The sequence below is a fragment of the Gopherus flavomarginatus genome, chromosome 5, assembly GCF_025201925.1.
Source record: "Gopherus flavomarginatus isolate rGopFla2 chromosome 5, rGopFla2.mat.asm, whole genome shotgun sequence".
Lineage (NCBI taxonomy): Eukaryota > Metazoa > Chordata > Testudines > Testudinidae > Gopherus > Gopherus flavomarginatus.
This window is the reverse complement of record NC_066621.1, coordinates 84,530,874-84,553,894: the sequence shown is the minus strand read 5'-3', so window position 1 is coordinate 84,553,894 and position 23,021 is coordinate 84,530,874. Positions and strand designations below refer to the sequence as shown.

At 43.9% G+C, this 23,021-nt stretch overlaps 1 protein-coding gene across 5 annotated transcripts in view; it reads right to left on the bottom strand.

The window, feature by feature from the left end:
- Positions 1–3,238: 3,238 nt before the first annotated feature.
- TSPAN18 (tetraspanin 18) overlaps positions 3,239–23,021 on the bottom strand; it is a 178,832-nt gene continuing 159,049 nt past the window's right edge. For 4 of the 5 annotated variants that reach the window (XM_050955510.1, XM_050955512.1, XM_050955511.1 and 1 more), the window contains exons 7-10: positions 13,000–13,098; positions 11,472–11,651; positions 7,421–7,504; positions 3,239–5,901 (exon numbers count right to left, since the gene is read on the bottom strand). In XM_050955510.1, the coding sequence (XP_050811467.1) occupies positions 5,854–5,901; positions 7,421–7,504; positions 11,472–11,651; positions 13,000–13,098 (411 nt within the window). In that variant the 3' untranslated portion in view covers positions 3,239–5,853. Of the gene's footprint in view, positions 5,902–7,420; positions 7,505–8,210; positions 8,314–11,471; positions 11,652–12,999; positions 13,099–23,021 lie in introns of those variants that run through there. The other variant, XM_050955514.1, reaches the window with a different exon arrangement.

Genomic DNA, 23,021 nt, shown 5'->3' with positions numbered 1-23,021 from the left:
AGGGATAGCATTGCAAGGTTTTGTGCAGCCCTCTGTACAGCTGAGAGGTGTTCTCCAGGTGACTGAGTTCTGAACAAAGACAAGCCTGCATTTACATAGTGGGTTTCTGCAAATGGTTTTTGTACCTGGTTCCTGTGTCTGCAGTGGGGGGAACCAAAACATTAGATTCTTACAACCCTAAACTTAAGGTGAGAGAGGCTAAAAATTCAAGCAGGTCCCTGCACTTCCCTGCTCAGCCCTTACTGATCTCAAGACAAGCTGGCGTTGGCACTGGAGAGGAGAAAGGCGCTCTCTAGTCCCAGTGCGACTCCCTAAGCCAGCCAGCCTTTCCTAGCTTCTAGGTTTTTTGGATTCAGTTTATACCTCATCTTAGCTGAGTTTATTCCTCTTTTGGTGAGAAAGTGACTGTACTTAACATAAAAAAAATCATGTGAATAATTAAAATTAAAGATGTCCCACTGCACTGTCACAATACCTTTATTTAAGAAATGCACACAAATTGTGCAGAATGCTTCAGGCTCGTGTTCTGGTTTATATTACAAAAAATCCTTTCAATATAAAAAGCATTACAATAGGCAATAGAGGATAAATTAGCTCCACTATCTAATAAAAGGAACATCTACAATTTTTAAAATAGATTTCAACGTTCTTTCACACGCAGGCTGTTTCCCAGGCACTCGCAACAGTAATTTAAGAGTTAAATAACAGAGGGGGAGGGGGTGGACTTACAGAAACAAACTGCTTTGGATAATTACATGAAAGGTGCATGGGCTCTGGGCTTCGTTCTACAGCATGGGGGCTAACACTGTGGTGACTCTGTATAGGTCGCTTTCCTACACAGAGCTCTCAAGTGAGGAGTGATTATACTCAACACTCTGCCCCCAAAAGAACACAGCAGAAACTCAAAAGGGAAAAAATGGTTTGTTCTTCCTGCCTAGAGCTTTGGGAAGAACAGGACCCAGCATTGTTGATTATACAGCATGAGACCACAGACAAAGGCAGTGACACACCATGGTGATCAAAAAATAAAACTTGTGTATCTCACAGTAACAAAGGATTCCCCATTCTGGAGTCTCCTGTTCATTAAAATTCCATGGAGGAAATTCCTCACCTCTCCCCTTGACTCAAACCCCAGCACTTCAGATGACCCAAGATGGTTGGAACCTGCATGAGGGGTTTGTGCATCTCTTAACAGTTGTCTCCCTTTCTTTATTGGAGGGTGCTGCCAGGGGCGGCTCCAGGCACCAGCAGAGCAAGCGCATGCCGGGGGCAGCCTGCTGGTCACTGTGAGGGCCGCAGTCAGGCAGCCTTAGGCAGCATTTCTGTGGGAGGCTCCCTGGTCCCGTGGCTTTGGGGGCAATTCAGCGGGACTGGCAGACCTCCCGCAGAAATGCTGCCAAAGCCTGCCTGACTGCCGTGCTTGGGGCAGCAAAAAATAGAGCCGTCCCTGGGTGCTGCTTCCTGGTTTCTTGAGCCTGTCTCAGGACAGGATGAAAATTCAAAATGATCTTAAACTGGAGAAATACTCTGAAGTAAATAGGATGAAATTCAGTAAGAACAAATGCAAAGTACTGTACTTAAAGAAGATTAATCAATTGCACAAATACAAAATGGGAAATGACTGCCTGAAAAGGAGTACTGCAGAAAAGGATCGGGGGGTTATAGTGGATCACAAACTAAATATGAGCCAACACTGTAATGGTGTTGCAAAAAAGCAGATATCATTCTGAGATTTATTAGGAAGAGCACTGTAAGCCAGACATGAGCGGTAATCCTCTACTGAGCACTGATAAGGCCTCTTCTGAAGTAGTGTGTCCAGTTCAGGGCACCACGCTTCAGGAAGTGTGGGCAAATTGGAGAAAGCTCAGAGGAGAGCAACAAAAATAGAGCTCTAGAAAACATGACCTACGAGGAAAGATTAAAAAAAAATGGGATTTGTTTAATCTGAAGAAGAGAAACTGAGGGGAGACAGTCTTCAAGTTTGTAAAAAATTGTTATAAAGAGGAAGATGAAAATTCTTCTCCTTATCCACTGAGGACAGGACAAAAAGTAATGGTCTTAAATTGCAGCGAGGGAGACTTAGGTTAGATATTAGGAAAAACTTCCTGTCAAGGTGGTTAAGCACTGGAACAAATGACCTAGGGAGGTTGTAGAATCTCTGCCATTTGAGATTTTTAAGAACAGATTAGACAAACCCCACCTGTCAGGGATGACCTAGATAATACTTAGTCCTGCCACGAGTGCAGGGGACTGGACTAGATAACCTCCTGAGGGCCCTTCCAGTCCTACATTCCTGTGATTCTAGCCCTTTAAAGAGAGGCTATGAAGATTTCAGCAAGAACATATGAATGGCCATACTGGGTCAGACCAATAGTCCATCTAGCCTAGTATCCTGTCTTCTGACAGAGGCCAGTGCCAGGTACTTCGGAGGGAATGAACAGAACAGGGCAATTATCAAGTGATCCATCCCCTGTTGCCTAAGGGGAGAATGGGGGGAGATGACAACTGCACAACAGGGGGAGGGAGGACAGAAAAAGGGAAATGAAGAGACAAGAGGGACGTGTGGGTGAGATTAGAGAGAGTGAGAAAATAAGATGGAAAAAAGAAAAGTTCTTTTCTCTGAGAGAGAAAGGGACACACAAAGAAGAGAAACAAATAAATGGGGGAAGGAAAGAGAGAACCATTTCAGAAGAAAAGAGTGGAGGGAATTTCATTTTAAAAAAAGGAAGATAAAAGAAAGTGATAAATGGGAAAGCCAAAGGGGAATAAGCCTGGAAAGGCAACATTTAGGGTTTGCTATTGTATTATCCCTATTCCTCTATTGGACTGTGCACATGCTGAGGCCATGTCCACACTACAGAGTAAAATTGAAATTAATAAAATCGATTTTATAAAACAGATTTTATAAAATCGATTTTACGTGTCCACACTAGGGCACATTACTTCTGTGGTGTGCGTCCATGGTCCCAGGCTACCATCGATTTCCAGAGCAGTGCACTCTGGGTAGCTCAGTAAAAGAATGGGACCAATAACTTCGATTTCCATCCACACTAACCCGAAATCGATATAGTAATATCGATTTTAGGGTTACTCCTCTCATTGAGCAGGAGTACAGAAATCGATTTTAAGACCCCTTAAAATCGATTTTAAGTGCCTTGTAGTGTGGACGGGTACAGCGTTAAATTGATTTAACGCTGTTTAAATCGATTTAACGCTGTAGTGTGGACCAGGCCTGACAGACTCCACTCTGGAAAAGGCACACCCAGAGGATGTCCTTTCCGGGTTTGAATCATATTCTTTGTGCTGTTAGCAGAGAGCTGTGGTTTTTGTTTCAATTACACAACCCCAGGCCAGGCAGGGCCTTCCCCTTCATCTGCTAAATTTCAAGACCCAATCTGGGCCAAAGGGAACCTTTCACAATAGAGCAAGAAATTAAGGGGACGAAGGGAGGACTTTGAAAGCAAAGGAGATGGGTTGCTCCTCCAGACACCAAGAATTCTAGCTGCCATATGTTAGGCACCCAGCAAGAGATGCAGACACCAACTGACAAGAACAGACTTTCCTGCTGTTTATAGTGTTTTGGATGTTAGCTACTCAGGTTCTATTGCCAGCTACAGACTCTGGCTATTATAAGTGGAGTAATGGGTGGTTGTTTTGGCTACTACTTATTCCCCTTCCCCCCCCCCCACACACTTTAACAACTGTGCTCTTTTCAGTTTTTTTCCTCCCTTGGGAATCACTTTCTCCAGTGTGCACAGTGACTATCTCTTGGTGGAGGGTGTCTCAGCCTTTTCTCTTCATCTACCTGTATCTAGAGAGGAACATCAATTATTGGGTCTGTCCCCATCTTAGTGGATTAGCACAATGTTATGGTTCAGTTCCCCCCATGCACACACTTCTCATAGTGGGTTGACCACTCAGAAAAACAACTTGCACGCTAGACCATTAAGTGCAGCTGATTAAAAAACAAACAAAGTTTTAGGAACAAATTAGACACTTCCTGCAGGTGCAGATACCGCCAGTTTTGCTAGCAAAGCTCATTGTACAAAGGAGCAGAATTTTACTCTCAAATACATCATTAAAACAGCTCCTAGGGGTAATTACCTATAAGCCCTTTCAATAAATGTTTTAACACAGCATCTGAGGCCTTTCACTGTTCAACAGCCATAGCCCCAATTCCAACATTTATCCACTGCTGAATTCATTTGTGGGTGGTGACAGATTTTCTTCATGCCCATGCCCAGATTTCTCTGATGATTAGACTCCTGTCTCCAAGCGATTTCCACATGTCCTCAGAAATGTTGTATGTGAAGTTCTAATGTCCTGTTCTCATCCTTCAGCAGCCTAACTTTTCACCCTGGTGCATATTAAGTCAAGGTCCTTTGCCAATTAGTAGGCAGACCTGGTAGGCTTCACCATGACCTACATAGTCACACGTATCTGCATGGTCCCTCCTAGGAAATCCCTGAGGACATGGGCCCACTTCTATCACTGTAAATACTCCACCTGTCTTGGAGCCTCAGTTCTATCCTTTGTAACCCTCGATCAAGGTCCTTAGTTATTTTTCTCAGGTTTGGTTTTAAATGATTAAATGGATGACACTATTTAAATGTCAAAGTGGCATCTGAATGGAGGAAGCCTTAATAATCCAGGAGGCTACATTAAAATGACTTTAGTTGATTCCACACTCTTTCTTCTCAGCCCCGTGGGACAAGCTAAAGGGAAACTCTGAGATCATAAGTGAAGCCACAAGACTCACAAAGGAAATAGTGTGGGAGACAACTACAAATGGGCCCCTTTGCTACAAGTACCATGTTTGGGAATTCCCCATCTGGCTGGACGGAACATTGGAACCCAGTGCAGATAATTAAGCTAACAGAGCACTACAAAAGTACAAACTACAATTTTGCATGTCGGAGTTGAGTGGCCAAGATTTAGAATACAAAACAACATGCCCTTGCCATCAGGCTGGCAGCGTCAGCTATTCTTGGCCAGACCAATCATTTTTAACGGAGAGAGGGATAAGATCAGGATTTGGAAACCCCTTGCTCTTCACCAATAAAACACTGAACAGAAAACCAAAGTGACAGAGTAAATAAGGAAAGGTATGCACCAAATTTCTGATTGCATCTCAGCCCTCTGCCAGCCCCCATTAAAGGAGGATCTTCCTCATTTCCCACAGGGTCATATTCCCTTTGATGGGACTCCAGGGAAAGGCATGCCCCACTCCAAGTAGTCCAAGGGTTCTCCTGAAGGTGTTAAGTGATGGTAGTTGACCCCCTCTACTGAACATGTGCTTCCATTTCCTGGCTAGCAGTTAAAACTTTAGACCAGAATGGAAATTAGTAAACAATGCTGCCACAGTTTTCCGTGTATCAAAAGCCCTTTTTGTGTGGTCGTTTGAAACTTGCCTGACCTTTACACCCGTTTGCTGTGGTTGACCTGCTTCCTTTGGGTACTGAATCGAGCCCCTGTGTTGCATTATATAGTTCTTCTCTTTCTTCGCTATCTAAAACAATACAATTGTGAATATACTAGGCAGTGTCTTGCTCTGATGGGGACCATTTCAGTCGCCTTCCCTCCCACCCACTCCGTCAGTCTCTAGTGCAATTCATTGCACTTCTCTCCTGATCAATGTCTGTGCAGGTTGCTCTGGGAGAAGGTGGGTGTGGTGTAGTATAGTGCACAGCACCTCAAAGTTCCCACCCCTGAAGTACAATCCATTTGGTCATTCATATATTACAACCCTTTTTTGTTTCCATTTTGCTAAAAAAAATAAAGTTTTTTCCCCCTCTTTTTTTCGGTCTTTCTTCCAAGTACATAGGAGCATCGCAGTTGCTCAGGGGGTACCTCCTACTGGATCCCTCGAAAGAGACACATTGCAAAGATCATGGCAAACAGCTGGAAAGGGATGAGAAAGAGAGGACAAACAAAACACAGCCATCAGCCACATCTTACAGAACAATGAAAAACCCTCACTGAGGCCTAGGACTGCCCTGACTTAATATAGACTGAATGAGGAGGGGGAGTTTTCCCCATGCCAGCCAGGGAGAAAGAGAAGACAAGGCATTGCTTACCCAAGCCTGGGAGAGGAAAGGATTTTAGCAGAGGAGGGGCTACACTCCTCTCCACTCTTCCCATTACTTTAAACCCTATTCCCACCCACTATCAACAAATACACCCGAGTTGCTGCTACCACAGCAACCTAGGCTCTTTCCAAATTGTCTGCAAGTGTTCTGGGCAGGGTACACTGCTAATCTGCAGGGCTCCCATTGTCCACTCTGCACCCTCCCCTGCTCCCACTGCTGCAATGGAGGTCACTCTCCAGCCAGCGGGTGGAATACTTTGCTGTTCCCAGTAGCTGCAGCTCCCTTCAGCAGGAAGGTAAGCCACCCTCACTCCCTGAAACTCCCCTCTAGAGATCCAAGTGCATCAGCCCCACCCACATTGCCAGTGTATCAGGAAATCACACACCAGAGTCCCTGTGACAGTGTCCCAAAGTAGCGTCATGTTCAAGTAGGGGTGACTTTCTGATGGAAACCTGGCTCTGCTTATGTCTACCCCAAAAAGCCAAATATGGATGCTTTCTATAATGGAGATACATGCAGTGTTGCCAGCTCTCATGATTTTGTCAAGAGTCTCATGATAATTATTGTTTTCCTTAAAGTCCCAGCTCCTGGAGTCAAGTGGATATGTAATGATTTCTGCCTTCATTCCTAAAGAAAAAGTAAGTTTCTAGCCCTCGTGACTGGAGAAAGCTTCAAAATGTGACCCCAGTTCACCATACAGGCTCAAATAGCAGAAGGCAAATAAAAAGAACACCAGATCTATTGTTTTCACATGATTTTAAAGCTAATCTCAATTTTTGGTGACCTCTTCATGATTTTTGAACATTTGGGGTTAGCCATACTGTATATGTTCATCATCTCAGGCCACTATAGTTTCAAACTGTAAACAGATGCCCCTTAAAAAGGCACAGTTTGAAACACATTAATCAAGATGTGCTTCTAGTTATCCCCTGGGACCACATGGTTGTGTTACTATTATCCTCTCCTCCAATGGTCTGTGACACTCACTCATCTCATCTTGTTTTAAGCACTATAGGGCAGGGACCATCTCTTTTATGGAAAAACACAACAGGGCCTGACTGGGGCCTCTGGATACTACTGGGAAAAATGCTGGATTCCTTAAAGCCTCTGCTTCTTATGGACCTGTAATTTTATACCAGGCCTAACGCCAGATGGCAGTGCAGGCTTGTATGATGAGAGATTTCTCTGTCCTGCATGCAGACGGACAGAAAATCCAGCCCTTACTTACTAGACTATAATCTCCCTGCATTTTGATAGGGAAGGGTTCTGTTCATGCTACTGGCTACACTTGTATAGATACTGCATTTTTAGCATATTAACTGCTCCAGTACCTCAATGGCCAAAACACCAATGGCGAGAGCTCCTGCAAGGTACACATAGGTCTCGAAGGAGTTCAGGATCACAGTGTAACAGCCCTAGGAAAGAATACACCACTGTGAAAAACAGACAAGCAACAACCCCTTTTGTTCTGCAGACATTTGCTTATGGACCTTGTTTGTGTACCTGATGCATGTCAGACCCAGAAACCAGATACATGACCTCCAATCAACAGACAATGAATAACAGAGACCCACTCCGTGGGGCCTTTAGGGAAGATGGCCCCTGGAGGCTGAGGTTGCAGTTGATAGGAGATGGACTTCGCTAACAGAGCCATAACCCACCGCTAACCAACACTGCCCATAACCTTCAGCAGGGCAGAGAAGAGTAGCATCGGAGAAGCCTTCACTCTGCAGCAAGGATAGGACAGGTTGAGATGGAAGGATGGACAAAACCAGACAGAACAAGACTGGGGGCCTCCTATTATTTAGGCTGGTTTCACTGAGGCTTCATTTTACTGCAGGGAGTAGAGGAGGGGGCCATGAGTCAAGGTTCCTGGGTTCTATTCCAAGTTTAGGCAATAATTCACTGGGAGGCCTGGAGCCAGTCACTGTCTCTGTTCCTTAGTTTCCCCATCTGTAACACTGGTCAAATCCTACTTACCTAACATTCTCCTTGGAGAATTAATGCTTGTTAAGAGCTTTGAGGTCCTTGCATAAATGGGAACACTGAAGTGCAAAGTCAATCTTATCCTAAAAGTTATCTATTGTCATTAATATTAATTATTATTAACATGGGAAGCACCTGTTAAAGGTCCAGTAGAGAGAAGAACTCTTCTGGGAGGCACCAGTTTATCCAAATCTCAGTTGTGCCAGTCCACAAAATCCCCCAACAAACTAGCAAATTTCTGCAAATGGGTTGTGTGAAAAGAAACAGATACATCAGAGTCTGTTCTATAGAAACATCCATACCTCCTACTGAACATTTCCCTGAGACACATACACAAATGTAGACTCACATATGCATCATCCATACATACCCCCTCTGTGTACACCCACGCACACATCCCTGCAAGCACACCCCCTCTCCTTCTCCTTGCGCATACACAGACGGAATCCTGGGCTGTTTTAATCACCTCATTTTTATCCTCAGAAATGGAAAAAACGAATCAGTGGCCTTACTGAGCATGTCATTGATTCTGGTCTTAACCAGACCTTCCAAAATAAAGGGATGATGGAAAGGTCATCTGAGTGAAGAAAAATGAAAAAATCTCGAACACCCATGGGGAGCACATTGCAAGCAAAACTGCTGCATGTCCATATCAAGGGAAACTGTGCAATGAGCCATAGCTGGACAAAGACACTCACAAGTCAAAGACTGGGGACAGTGGATGGAGTGTACACCTGCATTTATAGAGTGCTTCCTTGTGCATTGCTGTATTTGACTGCACTTTACAAGACCTCAAGTGCTTTATTAAGTCCTTTAGCTAAAGGACAGGGAACATCCTTTTTAGTGGCAAATAACGTAGAGTGTGTTAACTGAGAGATCTTTCTTCCTTCTGGAGATAGGGGCAAAGTCTTCCACCATCCTCCCATTTCAGTATCCCTTACTCTCAAGGGCCTCTTATTGTAGTGACCTTGCCTACCACCTGCTATGGCTCTCTCCAGAGTCCATCAATGGCACTGCCCTACATTGGCCAAAAGAGCTATTCTGCAAGCCCCCGAATGAGACCTCTGCAATATGACAGTACGAGGCACTGTCAGGAAACCACTGGATCACTCCATTCTACTGGCCTTTGGATGGTGTTCTGTACACATTAGTTGTTCAGAGACCTTGGAGCCAAAAGATGCAGGGAGAATTAGAACAGGTTTATCAGCAGCAGTGCAAGTGCCAGCATAAAAAGGGCTCAGGTGCTTTTACCACTGTGTCATATTTCCTCAGCCTGGACTGTACTGATTTTTACACTGCAGTTAGTACCAGTGGCAGCTACACTATGGCAGGAGTTATTATGCTAATGGCACTAACTTTTCTACAGCAGACAAGACCCTGTAGACAGTTCTTGTTTGACTTCCAGCTCAGTTTGGCAGAACTAAGCATCCAATCTTTTGGGTGCTTATTCAAACACAACTCCAACTTTAACCTGAGGGTCTCCCATAGCCAGGGATGCTGGAACAATTTGTATAGTGGGGGTGCTGAGAGCCATTGAACCCGGTATATGATGGAGACCACTTCAGACCAGAGGGTGTGGCAGCACCCCCAGCTCTAGCAACTACCCCGGTAGCCCCCTTTGAACTGCCCCTGCTGCACAGCAGGTTCAGCATGCCAAGAAAAGTTTTCAACACAAATGAGGCCAGCATCCACCTAGCAGCTCTGCTCGCCAAGAACTTGACTTTGGTCCAGGAATGTTTGAGCTCAACATTCAAGGAACTTCCCTCCTTCTTTACTGGTTAGGACTATTTCTGACAGTTGTCTCATGTGCTCTTTCTCCAACCAATATATTGCAACAACACACATAGAGTAACAAAAATCTCCCTTTCCAAAGGATTGAGATGGGAACGTATGGATTCAATATGCTCCAGTGACACCACAAACGGAACTGCAACAATAGGAAGAGAGACATTTTTGTTGTCCTCTTTAGCCCTGTTTGTCAAGATTTATGTCTTCACTCCTCCCCCTCCCCAGAGTGTTTGTTGCTTCTCTCTCTCCCTTGTGTGCTTGAGGCAATCAGATCTGGCAGAAGCAGTATTGCAGCGTCTGCTACGATCTCTCACCCAGAGTGCCCCTGCCAATGTTTTCCAGCTCCCAGACCGGGGAACAGCTTACAGACTGGTTCTAAACTCATCTGCAATCTGTTGTCAAGTGCTGGAAATGGAACCAGTGCTGCTTAGAAGAGGCGGCAGTATTTCATACAGTTCAATTGTCCCACTAATGCTGGGTGAAAACCATTAAGAGCCAGCCAAAGTACAAGTCTGTTTTGCTGAAAGTTTTTTGAAACATGAGGGCTTTGGGTAAGTGTAGGGTGCATATTTCTGTAGAGGTGGGATAGGGAGTCTGGATTTGGCTAACTAGGAGGCCCAGTAAAGTGTAGGCCAGAAAAAAGTGACATTATACTGAATGTCCTTGTTAAAAATTGGGCTGATGGAAGGTGCTGGACTGAGAGCCCAGGAGACTGAAATAGTCTGTTTATCTCCAGAACCAGAATGATAAGGGCACAGCAATGCAAGCTTCTCTCCCCTGACTCCGCCAACGTGCCTATCTCCTGCCTTGGAGGGACCATCACTAGTGGTGAGAGGGCACTTGAATCTCCATTGCTTATTCAATTTTCACCTCTCTGTTGAAAGGGCCAACAAGTGACAATAAGTTCTGATTGTAGATGTTGTTTCTTTGTGATTGACATTCTCCTGGAAGGAACAAGACTCACAAAACTCATTCCAAACCTGGGTCATTATACAGCCAATAGATGGCAATGACGCTGAGTCACTAATGACCTAGGTTGGGTCTGTATTTGATTTCTGGGTGTCTTGCCAACTATGCAAAAAGAGCAATGCCTGATTCTGCATCATGTTCAAGAGCACTGATTTGGGGGTTATTTTAAAGCCAATAACTACATAAATGGCCCTTACCTGAATTTTGTGACCCATAATACTCTGTGCAATGTAAATAGCAATAACAATGAGAGATGGTGAAAGAATCAAAGACAAGAGGAACAAGAATCAAGTTTTCAGCTGCAGATTTAAGGTTGGAAAATGCAACAAAAAGTTACATAAACCTTTGACACCAACTCTCTGCATCCATTAGATATGGGGAAATACGCAAATTGCTATAGGTGACACAAAGTTGTGCTGCTGCTGTATATTTAAAGTCGATGTAGTGAAAAGACCCAGGTTGTACACAGATACCAACAGCTGGCAGGCAGTGTAAATGCAATGTTTAGGCATTTAGGAATGTTTAAGATCTGAGTTATGGTCACCATGACAGGGACCCATAAACTCTATCAGCTCCTACAACAGTTTGTTTAAAGCTCAAGGTGAAGGACTTGCCAGCCCCGGGATTATTTCCCCTTACCTGTCGGTTCTGGTACATGTCTTTCCCCATGAGGCAGTCCTCCTTGCTGACAAATGCCCCATCCCGGGTCTGGAGCTCTCGCTGGCAACAAGCTTCTGGTACCACATCATCTGAATGGAGGAGTCGGAAACGAGGAGCTGTTTCAAAATCTTCTGGCCCATTCACTCCACAGCAGCCAAACTAGGGAGGGACACAGGAAGGACAGAAATCCATAAGTTCCACATTGTCACTTCGGAAAGGAAGCACCACAAATCCCTTTGAAGTCATGATTTTGTGTGAAGGGTTGGGGGTCAGTGAAGGGAGAGTGAAGGCAATGTGTCTGCATTTGTGTTTTTATCCTGGAACCTCTTTCATCCATTGATCTCAAACCACTTCATAAAGTATCATTATCCCCATTTTACAGATGGGGACACAGACACACAAATTAAGGGCCTGATCCAAAGCCCACTGGGAGTCAAAGCAACATGCTCAAGATCACAGAGTGAATCAGTAGCAGAGCACAGAATACAATCCAGACTCCTTATTTCCCAGTCCTCCCTGTGGCTGATATCCAAGATGCTGCTGGTTCTTCCCATACCAGCTCGAATGCACTAGATAATTCACTGAAGGGCCACTGCAAGTACTCAAGTGATTCACTGCATCTACCACCTTTCAGGCTGCAAAAAGTTTAAACATTTCATGCATAAAATGTAATCTTCTTCTTTAAATTCCTGAATCAGCATTAAGGGCAGCTTTCTTTAATTTTAAAACTGAATTGAAAGCTGTGGAGACTGATGTCATGTATTTATCTGCTGAATAGGCACAGCATGAGTTGTACTAATGCAAACTTTCCACACACACGCAGCCCTTACTTCCCGCAACTGGAGAAGAGAGTGAAGGGCAACTTCTAGGAGAGGGGAATTCAGACTCTACAGCAATCCTTGACTTCCCCGCTGAGCATCCCAATACGATGGCAAGGACTTCTATACTAGTAATTAGACTATACGCCACCTGAAGAAGAGCTCTGTGTAGCTCGAAAGCTTCTCTCTCTCACCAACAGAAGTTGGTCCAATAAAAGATATCATCTCATCCATCTTGCCTCTCTAATATCCTGAGACCAATACGACTACAAAAACATTGTAAACTATCAGCCACCAACTCGTTGCACTGGGGCCATTGAAAAACCACGAGATAGTAACAACTTTTGGCCATTGCTGACCTAACCTGGATTTGAAGCAGAATCCTAGAGGTGCAAGGGTCTCTAGTGATGGCCCATCCCCTGCCCAATCCAGCTAGCTGACTATCTCCAACACTGTACTCTCCCCCTTCTGCAGACAGCTCAAATACTACGGCACTTTTATCAAGGGAGGTGTTGGTGGTAGAATTTTAATCTAACTCCTAATTGATAAATACAATTCAGATTAGTTTGTATGCAGCAACATACGCTTCACAGCAGGGAAGCTTAGGCTGCAGCACTGGGTCAATGCTCCCCTTTAAATTAGTGACAGAGCTAGCTGCCACCAGGAGATCCAGGAGCAAACCAGCTTACTGTGATCATAACCGAGTTCCAGGTGGAAGAGAAGACATCGGTCTCATTGTTCCCCTGATAGTGCTTCTTTAGCTCCTTGGTGAAGAATTCTCTGGTCAGCTGAAATACACGGAACACAGATTATTGCCAGCACCTCAATTCAAAGTACTCTGGTGAATGCTATTATTCATTACAAATCTAAGTGTAGATACAAGATCCTGTGCAGTTAGCACCTGACAGATTAAACTAAAATTATTTTATAAACTAGGGACTCCCTGCTTTGGTGCACGGACATTAGCTCTGCATCCTTTTAGGGTGAACAATGCATCTGCTGCCCATTTGGAAACTAAGGGCCCGATGTGAGGTGGTGGTGCTTAGCACCTCCTTAAAGGTGTTGAACATCCCTAACTCCCATTGGTTTCAGTGGGAGTTAACAATGCTCATCAACTTCCAGCAGGCTCTTGCAGGATCAGGCTATAACAGATCTGCCCTTCAGTTCAAACCACAACTATAGACAGCTATGAAGATGAAGCCTGCAAGGGATTAAGAGCCTAATGCAGTGGTGGTCAGCCTGCGGCCTGTCAGTGTAATCTGCTGGCGGGCCGCAGCTCCCAGTGGCCATGGTTCACCATTCCTGGCCATTGGGAGCTGTGGGAAGCAGCAGCCAGCATGTCCCTGTGGCCCATGCTGCTTCTTGCAGCTCCCATTGGCCAGGAACGGTGAATTACAGCCACTGGGAGCTGCGGGCAGCCATGCCTGTGGATGGTCAATGTAAACACTGTCTCACGGCCTGCCAGCAGATTACCCTGATGGGCTGCGAGTGGGCCGCAGGTTGCCCACCACTGGCCTAATGCAATACCCCATGAAGTAATTTGGTTTCTTTACATTGACTCGTATGGTGGCTGGATCAGGCCCTAACAGAGTTCATGCTTTGTGTGGAAAGCGCATTACATGTGCAGGGTTTAGATGACACCACGTGCATGTTGTGTGCAAGGGCTGGATAGTTGTGCATGTGGGAGGGTCTTTATGCCTGAATATACTGATTGGCATGTGAGGATTTTGCACCCAGTGCTCCCTTCATTGTGCATTCTTCTGCATCTTCAGTTTTACAGTGAGTGGCCATGCTTTTATAAAATGTAGAGGAGACACTGACATCTATAAAATGCTGACTGCACCTTAGCATTATCCCTGGTGAATGGCACTTGTTCACTAAAACCAGTTGGACTTGTTTAGAATTAAAAGTTAAAAATTGATTTCTACATATATTTTTAAGTTAACATTCTCTTTTAATTTTTTTACATATGGAGCTATTTAAAAGAGCTTCAGATAACAAAAGACTAAAAGGGACGCTAAAGACAGATCTGAAAAGCCACATAAACATAGCAGTTAAATCTACCAGACCTTGGAAAATTCATATCTGAAAGGCATGATTCTCCTCTCATTTACACCAGTATAATCTCAATTTACTTCGGTGGAATTACTCCAGATTTTTTCTGGTGTTCATGAGATCAGAATGACACACTAATATTGTATCTTCTCAAAAAGAACAGGAGTACTTGTGGCACCTTAGAGACTAACAAATTTATTTGAGCATAAGCTTTCATGGGCTACAGCATCCGAAGAAGTGAGCAGTAGCCCACGAAAGCTTATGCTCAAATAAATGTGTTAGTCTCTAAAATGCCACAAGTACTCCTGTTCTTTTTGAGAAGATACAGACTAACAGGACTGCTACTCTGAATCCTGTCATTGTACCTTCTGTGAACAAAGATGGATATAAATCCATGTAATAAAAAGGAAAGGGTCACTGTCAACTTTAACAGTAGATATTAGAACAAGTATTTCTTTGTCTATTGTACTAACAATGATCGAAAAAGAAAGAATTTTAAAAATCCACTTTGCATTTCCACCATTTATGATTTTTTTTTTAATTTCCTTCAGCTTGAAAATCAATGAAATCAGGTTTATTTTTGTTTATTGTAAAACAGAAAAAATTTAATAATAATTTCCCTCAAAGTATCTGTAAAAAGAACAACAACAACAACAACAGAGACCTTGAAACAATCAAATCCTATGTTTAGTTATCACCTCTTTTCTGAGGAACAGTAAAAATAAAGTTTGAACAGTCCAGTTAAACTGAAAACTTGGAGGCAATTTTATAGTCCTGCTATCATTTCATAACAAAAACTTTAAGGGATCCTTTTTGCACCATTAAGTCTTATCTTCTCTCTCTCTCTCAGATCCACCCAGGCAAGACCTCTCAGTCAGCCCAGAGCTCCACTGATGTCAACAAGGCTCACATAGGTACAGCTGTCTGACCCCAGCTCATATACTACAGGATCAGGGCCCAAGACTGTAAGCCCTTTGCGAAAGGAACCACTTTGTTTTGTGCACTATTCAGTGTCAAAATGCATTGTGGATGTGAAACAAGCAATTGTAAATATAATAAATAAAAATAGCAAAAAAGTCAGTTTGCTTTCAGGTTCTAAGTGATGCAATGTGGGAGTTCCAAACACTGTAGGGGTGTGTGTATTTATTTAAAGATCAATTGTTTCCACTGGAACTTTATTACAAAACTTAATTGAAACTTTAAGTGAAATTCTCACCCCACTGAAGTCGGTGGGAATTTTTCCATTGTCTTCAGTGTGGCTAGAGTTTCACCTTTCTATTTTTGTTCCCTGACAGGTTTTGTACAGGCCAGTTTTAAAAATCTAAATTATGAACCAAAATATAACTTGACTCTGAGTAACATTTGCTAAAACTTAAGAGTCCCACTGACTTTCTGTGAACTGTAGGCTCCACAAGATGGGATTCCAAGGGGACTTTGCTGCCTAATTGCCACTTTAGTCACGGAAGTCCAACATTGAGGTGCCACTGTCATTCACAAAAACCCTGCTCTGCTGCTGCCTAACTCTATAGGCATCTAAATGTCTGCCATTAAATTCCAAGGTGCCCAAGTTTTGGTAGCTGGGCGTGTGCCCAGACAGTCAGTCCTGACACCACCCAGAAGCTTGGAGCCTAACTTATGCCTAAACTCCAGTGTGTTTCACCAACTAGGTGTTCCCCTACCTGTCTCGCCTGGAGGGTCTGATCTGGTAGCCATTTTGTCAGCACAGCTAACCCCTCACCAAATAAGCAGGAGGAGGAGGAGGAAGTGGTGGTATCACCCCCCAGTACACTTTGGCTCTGTGGTTAGAGCATGCATTCAAGATGTGGGAAGCTCAGATTTAACTCCTCACTCCCTCTGCCTGATGTGGAGCAGGGATTTAAACATGGGTCTCCCCTATTCCTAAAAGTGCCCCCCTAGCCACTGGGCTACAGGGTACTCTGGTGCAGGTCTCAGTCTCTCCTGTTGAAGCTGTTCCTCTGTGGATAAACCAATATTCATTTGGCCAGATAAAGAATGATTCTGTAGCCCAGTTGTTAGGGCTTCATCTAAGAGGTGTGAGGACCAGCTTCCAGTCCCCCTGTTCCAATTACTATGTAATTATTTGCACTACTTGAACAGTTTCAACAGGAAAAATTGAGAGAGTCTCAACATTGCAGCATCTAAGTCCCCCTTGTGAATCCCACCCCTGGACTTAGGCTAAGACACTTATGTGCTTTTGAAAATCTGAATGCCACCAATGACACAGGATATGGATTTTCCCTTGAGAAACCAGCACATTGGGAATTGCTAGGTTAAAAGGTGAAAAAACATATGCTCAGCATTCTGCTTGCCTTCCCTTCTTTTGCATAATTTACCCACCCAGGCGCTCATCCTATGGAGACAGCAGCACAGGCATTTTATGGAGGTTTGTCTGTTTCTTAAGTGCAGACTTTGAAACTAATATTACAGTTGGTAATAATCCCAACTGGCTGCCTTTGGCTAGGTCTGAAACAAAAGAGTCATTTGAATATAAAGTGAAACCTTTATTTTGACAGAAGTGATCCCAGAGGAAATTGTTCAGAGTTTGTGTGTGATTTTTATGAGGCTTGGCCTAAAACAAAGCCCAAGGCTAGAACAGGGGCATGTTTTCCAGAAAAATAACTAATTCCCCTTTGTGGCTGTTAAACTGCAGTTTGTCCCAAACATCTGAAGTTCAGATAAATGTTAAATATGGGGCTGCATGAGCTACTTTATTATTTTTGTATGTATTTATTTAAAGAAGAAACAGGATAAAAGCAGCAAGATATTCTCAACTCCATATTCATTTCCCCCTTTGTCCAAGGCTAATAAAGGAGCCAATCATGTTTCTGGTCATTGGAGTATGATACCATACGCTATTCAGATGGGAACAAAGGCCCTAACAACATTTCTCTCTTACATAGTTCTTTTCATTCATGGGTCTCAAGGTGCTTTGCACAGGAAGGTAAGCATCATTTTTCAATTTGAAGGAGCTGAGGCACCAAGAGCTGAAGTGTCTTGCCCAAGGTCAAACAGCAGGACAGTGGCAGGGCAGGGAATAGAACCTAGGAATTCTGACTCCCAATCTAGTGCCTTATCCACTAGCCCACACTGCCCCAGTGAACTGTCTTTTTGCACAAGGAGGGAATTTGCTGATTCTCTAATATGGGTGCTAATATATTATCGCTAAACACAAACACACCTTGCAGAGAATGAAAGAAGCTCTCTGTGGAGCTGTTACCCACAACACACTAAACCCTGTCTTTAAAAAAATCAAGGATTCCATCAGTGTTCCTCCCACCAAGGTCTCGGAGGGGAACAGAAGGAACAGGTCCTATGCCCAAGACAAGTCACCTTTGGTTTGGGCTGTGTTTGTCTCTTGATTTATTGTTCATAGAAGGAACTGATCATTGTATAGAGTAACATAACCAGCATCCAGATGAAACAGAGTGCTGCATCTTCACAAACCTCCTACTCCGCCACCCCACCCCCTGAGGAAACTTTGAGGCTACCTGGAACAGGTGAGGGCAACAAATCTCATTACTGATTGCCATGCATTTCAGCAACCACTTCAAAGCCCCCCTTCTTGTCTCCCAGACCATGTCTCTCTCTATCCTCTCCCCTCCTCTAGCCCCAGTTCATTCTCTGTCCAGTTCACACAGTTCTCATTGCTGGTGAGGTGAGAGCCGTCTGCTCTGCCACGCCTACTATCTGTAACACCCCCCTGCCTCCTCTCTCCCTACCTCACTGACTCTTCATCTCATTTCAAATCTCAGCAGAAAACAACTCTTTCCTCCCTTGTCTTTGATTCTTCATTTCTTTTCCTCCCTCTGCTATTAATTATGTAACACTATAACTGTATTATTTAACTCAGTAGAGTGTTCCGGGAGCTAGTTTGCAGGCAAGATGCTATACAAGATAAAGTTGTATTGCCCCCTGTCTGGAAAGTGAGCAGTTGGAGTCTATCCATTACTTCTGTGTCCCTGGATGCACCTAGAGACGGTGTTCATACAGAGTAGAACTCTGACTACAACAGCATCACACAACTTAAGGAGTTTCCAAGAAAAGCCACTTGCTTGCACCCGCATTCCACATTGCAGTGTGGAAAGTAACCACATTGCTGCTTCTCAGGATAACATTTTAATCACTTGTCTCTGAAATGAGTTATTTTAACAACATTGACCTTCACTCCTACCTCTCTGCTACCATGTATGGGGTTGTCTCATCATTTGTACAAGCTTCAGTACTAAAGGAGACAAAAGGTGTCTGAGCACCATCTTATAGAAATGGTTCAAATACTTACTCCAGACATAGGTTCAAACAGAGATCAAGCCTTGTTCCCTCTGGCAGGCAGGTTGTCAAGCCACCCAGCCTTGGGATAACCCATAAACCACTGGTTCTCAACCTCTCCATACTATTGTACCCCTCTCAGGAGTCTGATTTGTCTTGCATACCCCAAGTTTCACCTCACTTAAAATCTACTTGCTTACAAAATCAGACTTAAAATACAGAAGTGTCACAGCACACTAGTACTGAAAAACTGCTCATTTCTCTCTTGTTTTTACCATATAATTATAAAATAAAATGATTGGAATATAAATATTATACTTACATTTCACTGTATAAAGCAGTATAAACAAGTGATTGTCTGTATGAAATTTTAGTTTGTACTGACTTTGCTAGTGTTTTCTGTGTAGCCTTTTGTGAAACTAGGCAAATATCTAGTTCAGTAGATGTACCCCCTGGAAGACCTGCCAACCCCTAGGAGTATATGTACTCCTGGTTGAGAGAACCACTGCCACAGACAATAGCAAAACGAATCACAAATAATTCCCAAACCACAGCATACACAAGGTGGGGCTGTTTAAAAAAGTACAGCAGAAAAATAGGCTTTGTTGAGAAGAAAGGAGGGAACAAACAAAGAGACCATGCAAGCTGAGTTTAACACATGTACAGCTGTCTCCTGTGACTCTGTGTCTGTGAATGGGCAATGGGTAGAATTTCTAAAGTTCTTCACAACTTTTTGTTCATAAACTACTAACTTGCCTGCAGTAGGAGATGTCCACCTCTAGAAACTATACATTTTCTAAAAGATTTTTCATGTCTCAGTTGGCCATTTTGATGGGGGTTTCATCTGGTTCTTGTTACTTCATAGACAGATTTTAACACAATAACCCAATTCAAAGCCAACGCTTTCTGAAATAACCAGCTAATGGGCTGATCTTGCAAGGTAGTAAGTATCCTCAACTTCCGATGGCTTCACTGGGGGCTGAGAGCACTGGGACCAGGCCAGATTGAGCCCTAGAGGAATACAGACACGCTGACAAGCCACAGTAGGGGGCTGCTCACCCAGTGACTCCCACTGACAATAATAAATTACATATGCACAGCCAGAAAGAATAGCACTAAGAATCTGCTCCTGCAGTCATGGAACTCACGCTGAGGTCAGTGGGAGCTTTTCCTGAATGAGGATGGCTGGATCAGACCCCCACTGGGCCTGATTCTTCCCTCACTAACCCCCTGTAAATTGGGACTAAAACTCCACTGACGTAATGGAATTACACTGGTGTAAGTGAAAGGAGCACCTGGCCCATATGTTTATCTAGTCTCTGTTCCAGAACTGGGTGCAGTCAGTCACTGCAAGATGTCTCCTCCTGCCCCAAGAGCCTATTCATTAATGTTTAGCTATCTGTCCCCTAGAAAGATAAACCTGGTGTCACAATACCTGAAACTGCAGAACAGTCTGTGTGTGGGAGGGCAGCACTTCTATGTGTGAGGCCCACTTCTTGTGCTTTGCTGGAGGAATCCTCTCAAGAACTCTTAACGCAAGAGCTGTACTGACCAGACCATCGTAGACCCCCCATGCTGTAACCTCTATTTACAGAGCTGCAACTATTCCCACTAAGGCACAGTCTCACTCTCATTCGGAATGGAGTGACCCCACTGTTTACAAAGCACTGTTCTTTGCCTACTGCTTAATTGTGAAGCAAGGATACAAAGACCACCCACTTATAACCAAAAAAAAAGTCTTCCCTTTTATCCCCACAGACCATTCTACTGTACAAATATAGTATTATTTTGCTATCAGCTTTCCAACTATTTCCTCTCTCCTTGGTTTATAAAACTGTTATACAAATAATAATGTAGCCTGGCTGGAGTAAATCAAATCTGCCTCATTACAAAGTCCTTCTACACTTGCTCACTCATGTGTTTCTGCTACACTCTGAATATGAGCTGAGACAAATGTACACATTATTTTTATTAACACGTCCATTGCAGTAGTGCCCAGAGGCCCTAGTCAGGAGTGGACCTCACTATGACAGGCGCGGCATTGACAGAGTAAAAGAAGGTCCCTGGCCCCAACAGGCTTACAGTCTCAGACAAGACACAATAAATTATTGTAACAAACAATTGGAAGGGAAATGGGAAGGAAGATGAGGAACCAATAACAGCAACATGAGTCTGCACAGGCCAAATAAATAAGATAAATATAAGAAGTCACCAGTGGCCGCCTGCTATTCACTATTAGTTGGCAGCTTCTCATGGTCATCACAGTGAGTCTAGATCTCAAGAGGGACTTAAAGAGGTACAGGATTTTGCCTTTATGGACTAGTTCACAAGGGAGACAAGAAAGAAAATGCAAAAGCTCTTGGAGAGACAAATGGATAAAGGAGACTACAATCACACATAGGCAGGGGGCAATGCAACAGAAGCACCACAGACAACTAGGGAGAGACTAAGTTGTGACAAGCCTTAGGCTATGTCTACACTACAAACTGGTCGATGTAAGGTATGTAGGCACAAAGCTGTTGCAGTTAGTATATCACTTCTGTGTGTGCACACTCAGCTCCTTGCATTGGTGCTGCATATGCTCATCAAGAGTGCCTGTGTCGATGCACAGCATGGTGCACCACAGGTAGGCAACCCAGTGTGCCACCCACCATCCTATCATGCACTGTCTTTTGTGAAATTTAGGCAACGCATGGTAGGGCAGAAATGAATTATGCAGGGATCACTGGATGCGAGGGGTCAAGGTCCCATTAACACAACTTTCTCAATTCCATAATGTCATTCATATTTCATAATTTTCACACCTTTTTTAAGATCCCACAAACCTGCATGGCACATCTCACTGTCCACCATGTCTGACAAAAGCAAGAAGCTCACACAGCTCAGCACTATTGTCATGAATATTACAAACACAGGATGAACAATCCTCTAGTATTTGAAGAGCTGCAGGAAGAACCTCAGCAATAGGGGCACAGCTATTTTTCTGAGGACAGACTGTTGCGGACATAGCAAAAAACAATTCAAGGACGTTGGTGGAGTTCACGGAACAGCTGCAGATGCTGGGTCTGAGAAATGACCACTGACTGGTGGGATTGCATTATAATACAGGTTTGGACAATGAGCAGCGGCTGAAGAACTTTCATATGCAACAGGCCAAATTCCTAGATCAATGAGCCAAGCTCAGCCTAGCACTCTAGTGCATGAACACCAGAATGAGAGTTGCACTGACAGTGGAGAAGCGAGTGGTGATCGCACTGTGGAAACTTGCAATGCCCAGTTGCTTCTGGTCAGTGGGAAACCATTTTGGAGTTGGAAAAGTCACAGTGAGGACCGTTGTCATGCAAGTGTTTAGGGCCTTTAATCATCTTCTGCCATGCAAGACTGTGACTCTTGGCCAATATGCAAGACATAGGGGATGGATTTGCAGCAATGAGGTTCCTGAAGTGTGGCAGGGTTATAGACTGCACACCATTCCATATTTTGGCACCAGCCCAGCTTGCCACAGAGTACATCAGTAGAAAGGGCTACTTTTCTATGGTTATGCAAGTACTGGTTGATCACCAGGAACATTTCACTGGTATCAGTGTGGGCTGGTCAGGGGAAGTGCAAGATGTTTGCATCTTCAGGAACATAGGACTGCTTGGAAAGCTTCAAGCAGAGATATTCTTCCATGACTGGTGGATTGCCATTCTGTGATGCTGAAATTCCACCAGCCTACTCCTTGCTTTCCAGGCTCGTGGAGCCATACACTGGTCACCCGGACAGCACTAAGGAAAGGTTTGACTACCCACTCAGCAGGGTGCAGAATGACAGCTGAATGTGCTTCTGACTGAAGAGACACTGGTGCTGGATACTCTCAAGATTCGATCTCAGTGAGAAAAATATCCCAGTGGTTGTTCCCTGCACAGTATCTGTAGGTAAAGTGAGGGAAATTGCTGCTGGGGTGCAGTCTGCTGAGTTTGAAGAGCCAGTCACAAAGGTGAGTAGAAGATCTCAGCATGGAACTATGCAGCAGAGGGAAGCCTTTCAAGAGCACTTTAACGATAAACCACAGTAATGGGGTGTGGTGGACTGTGCCCTACCTGGCCCTGAAGTTTTGGCAGCTGTTAAGGATTGTGTAATGCTTGGTGTACATTTATGACTATAACAGTCTTTTAATGCACCTATGAGCTATGTGGTACTTGCTGTACATTTATAATTACTACACTGTGCTTTTCACTGAACTTATGAGTTCAGTGGTCCTGTTCAATTACAAGTTCTGGGTGCTGTGAGTAGCACTTGGCATTCTGCAGTATCTGTTGTGAAGTAATAAAGATGAATGTATTCATAAGACCATAAGATCGAAATAAAATAGAAATGTATTGTGTAT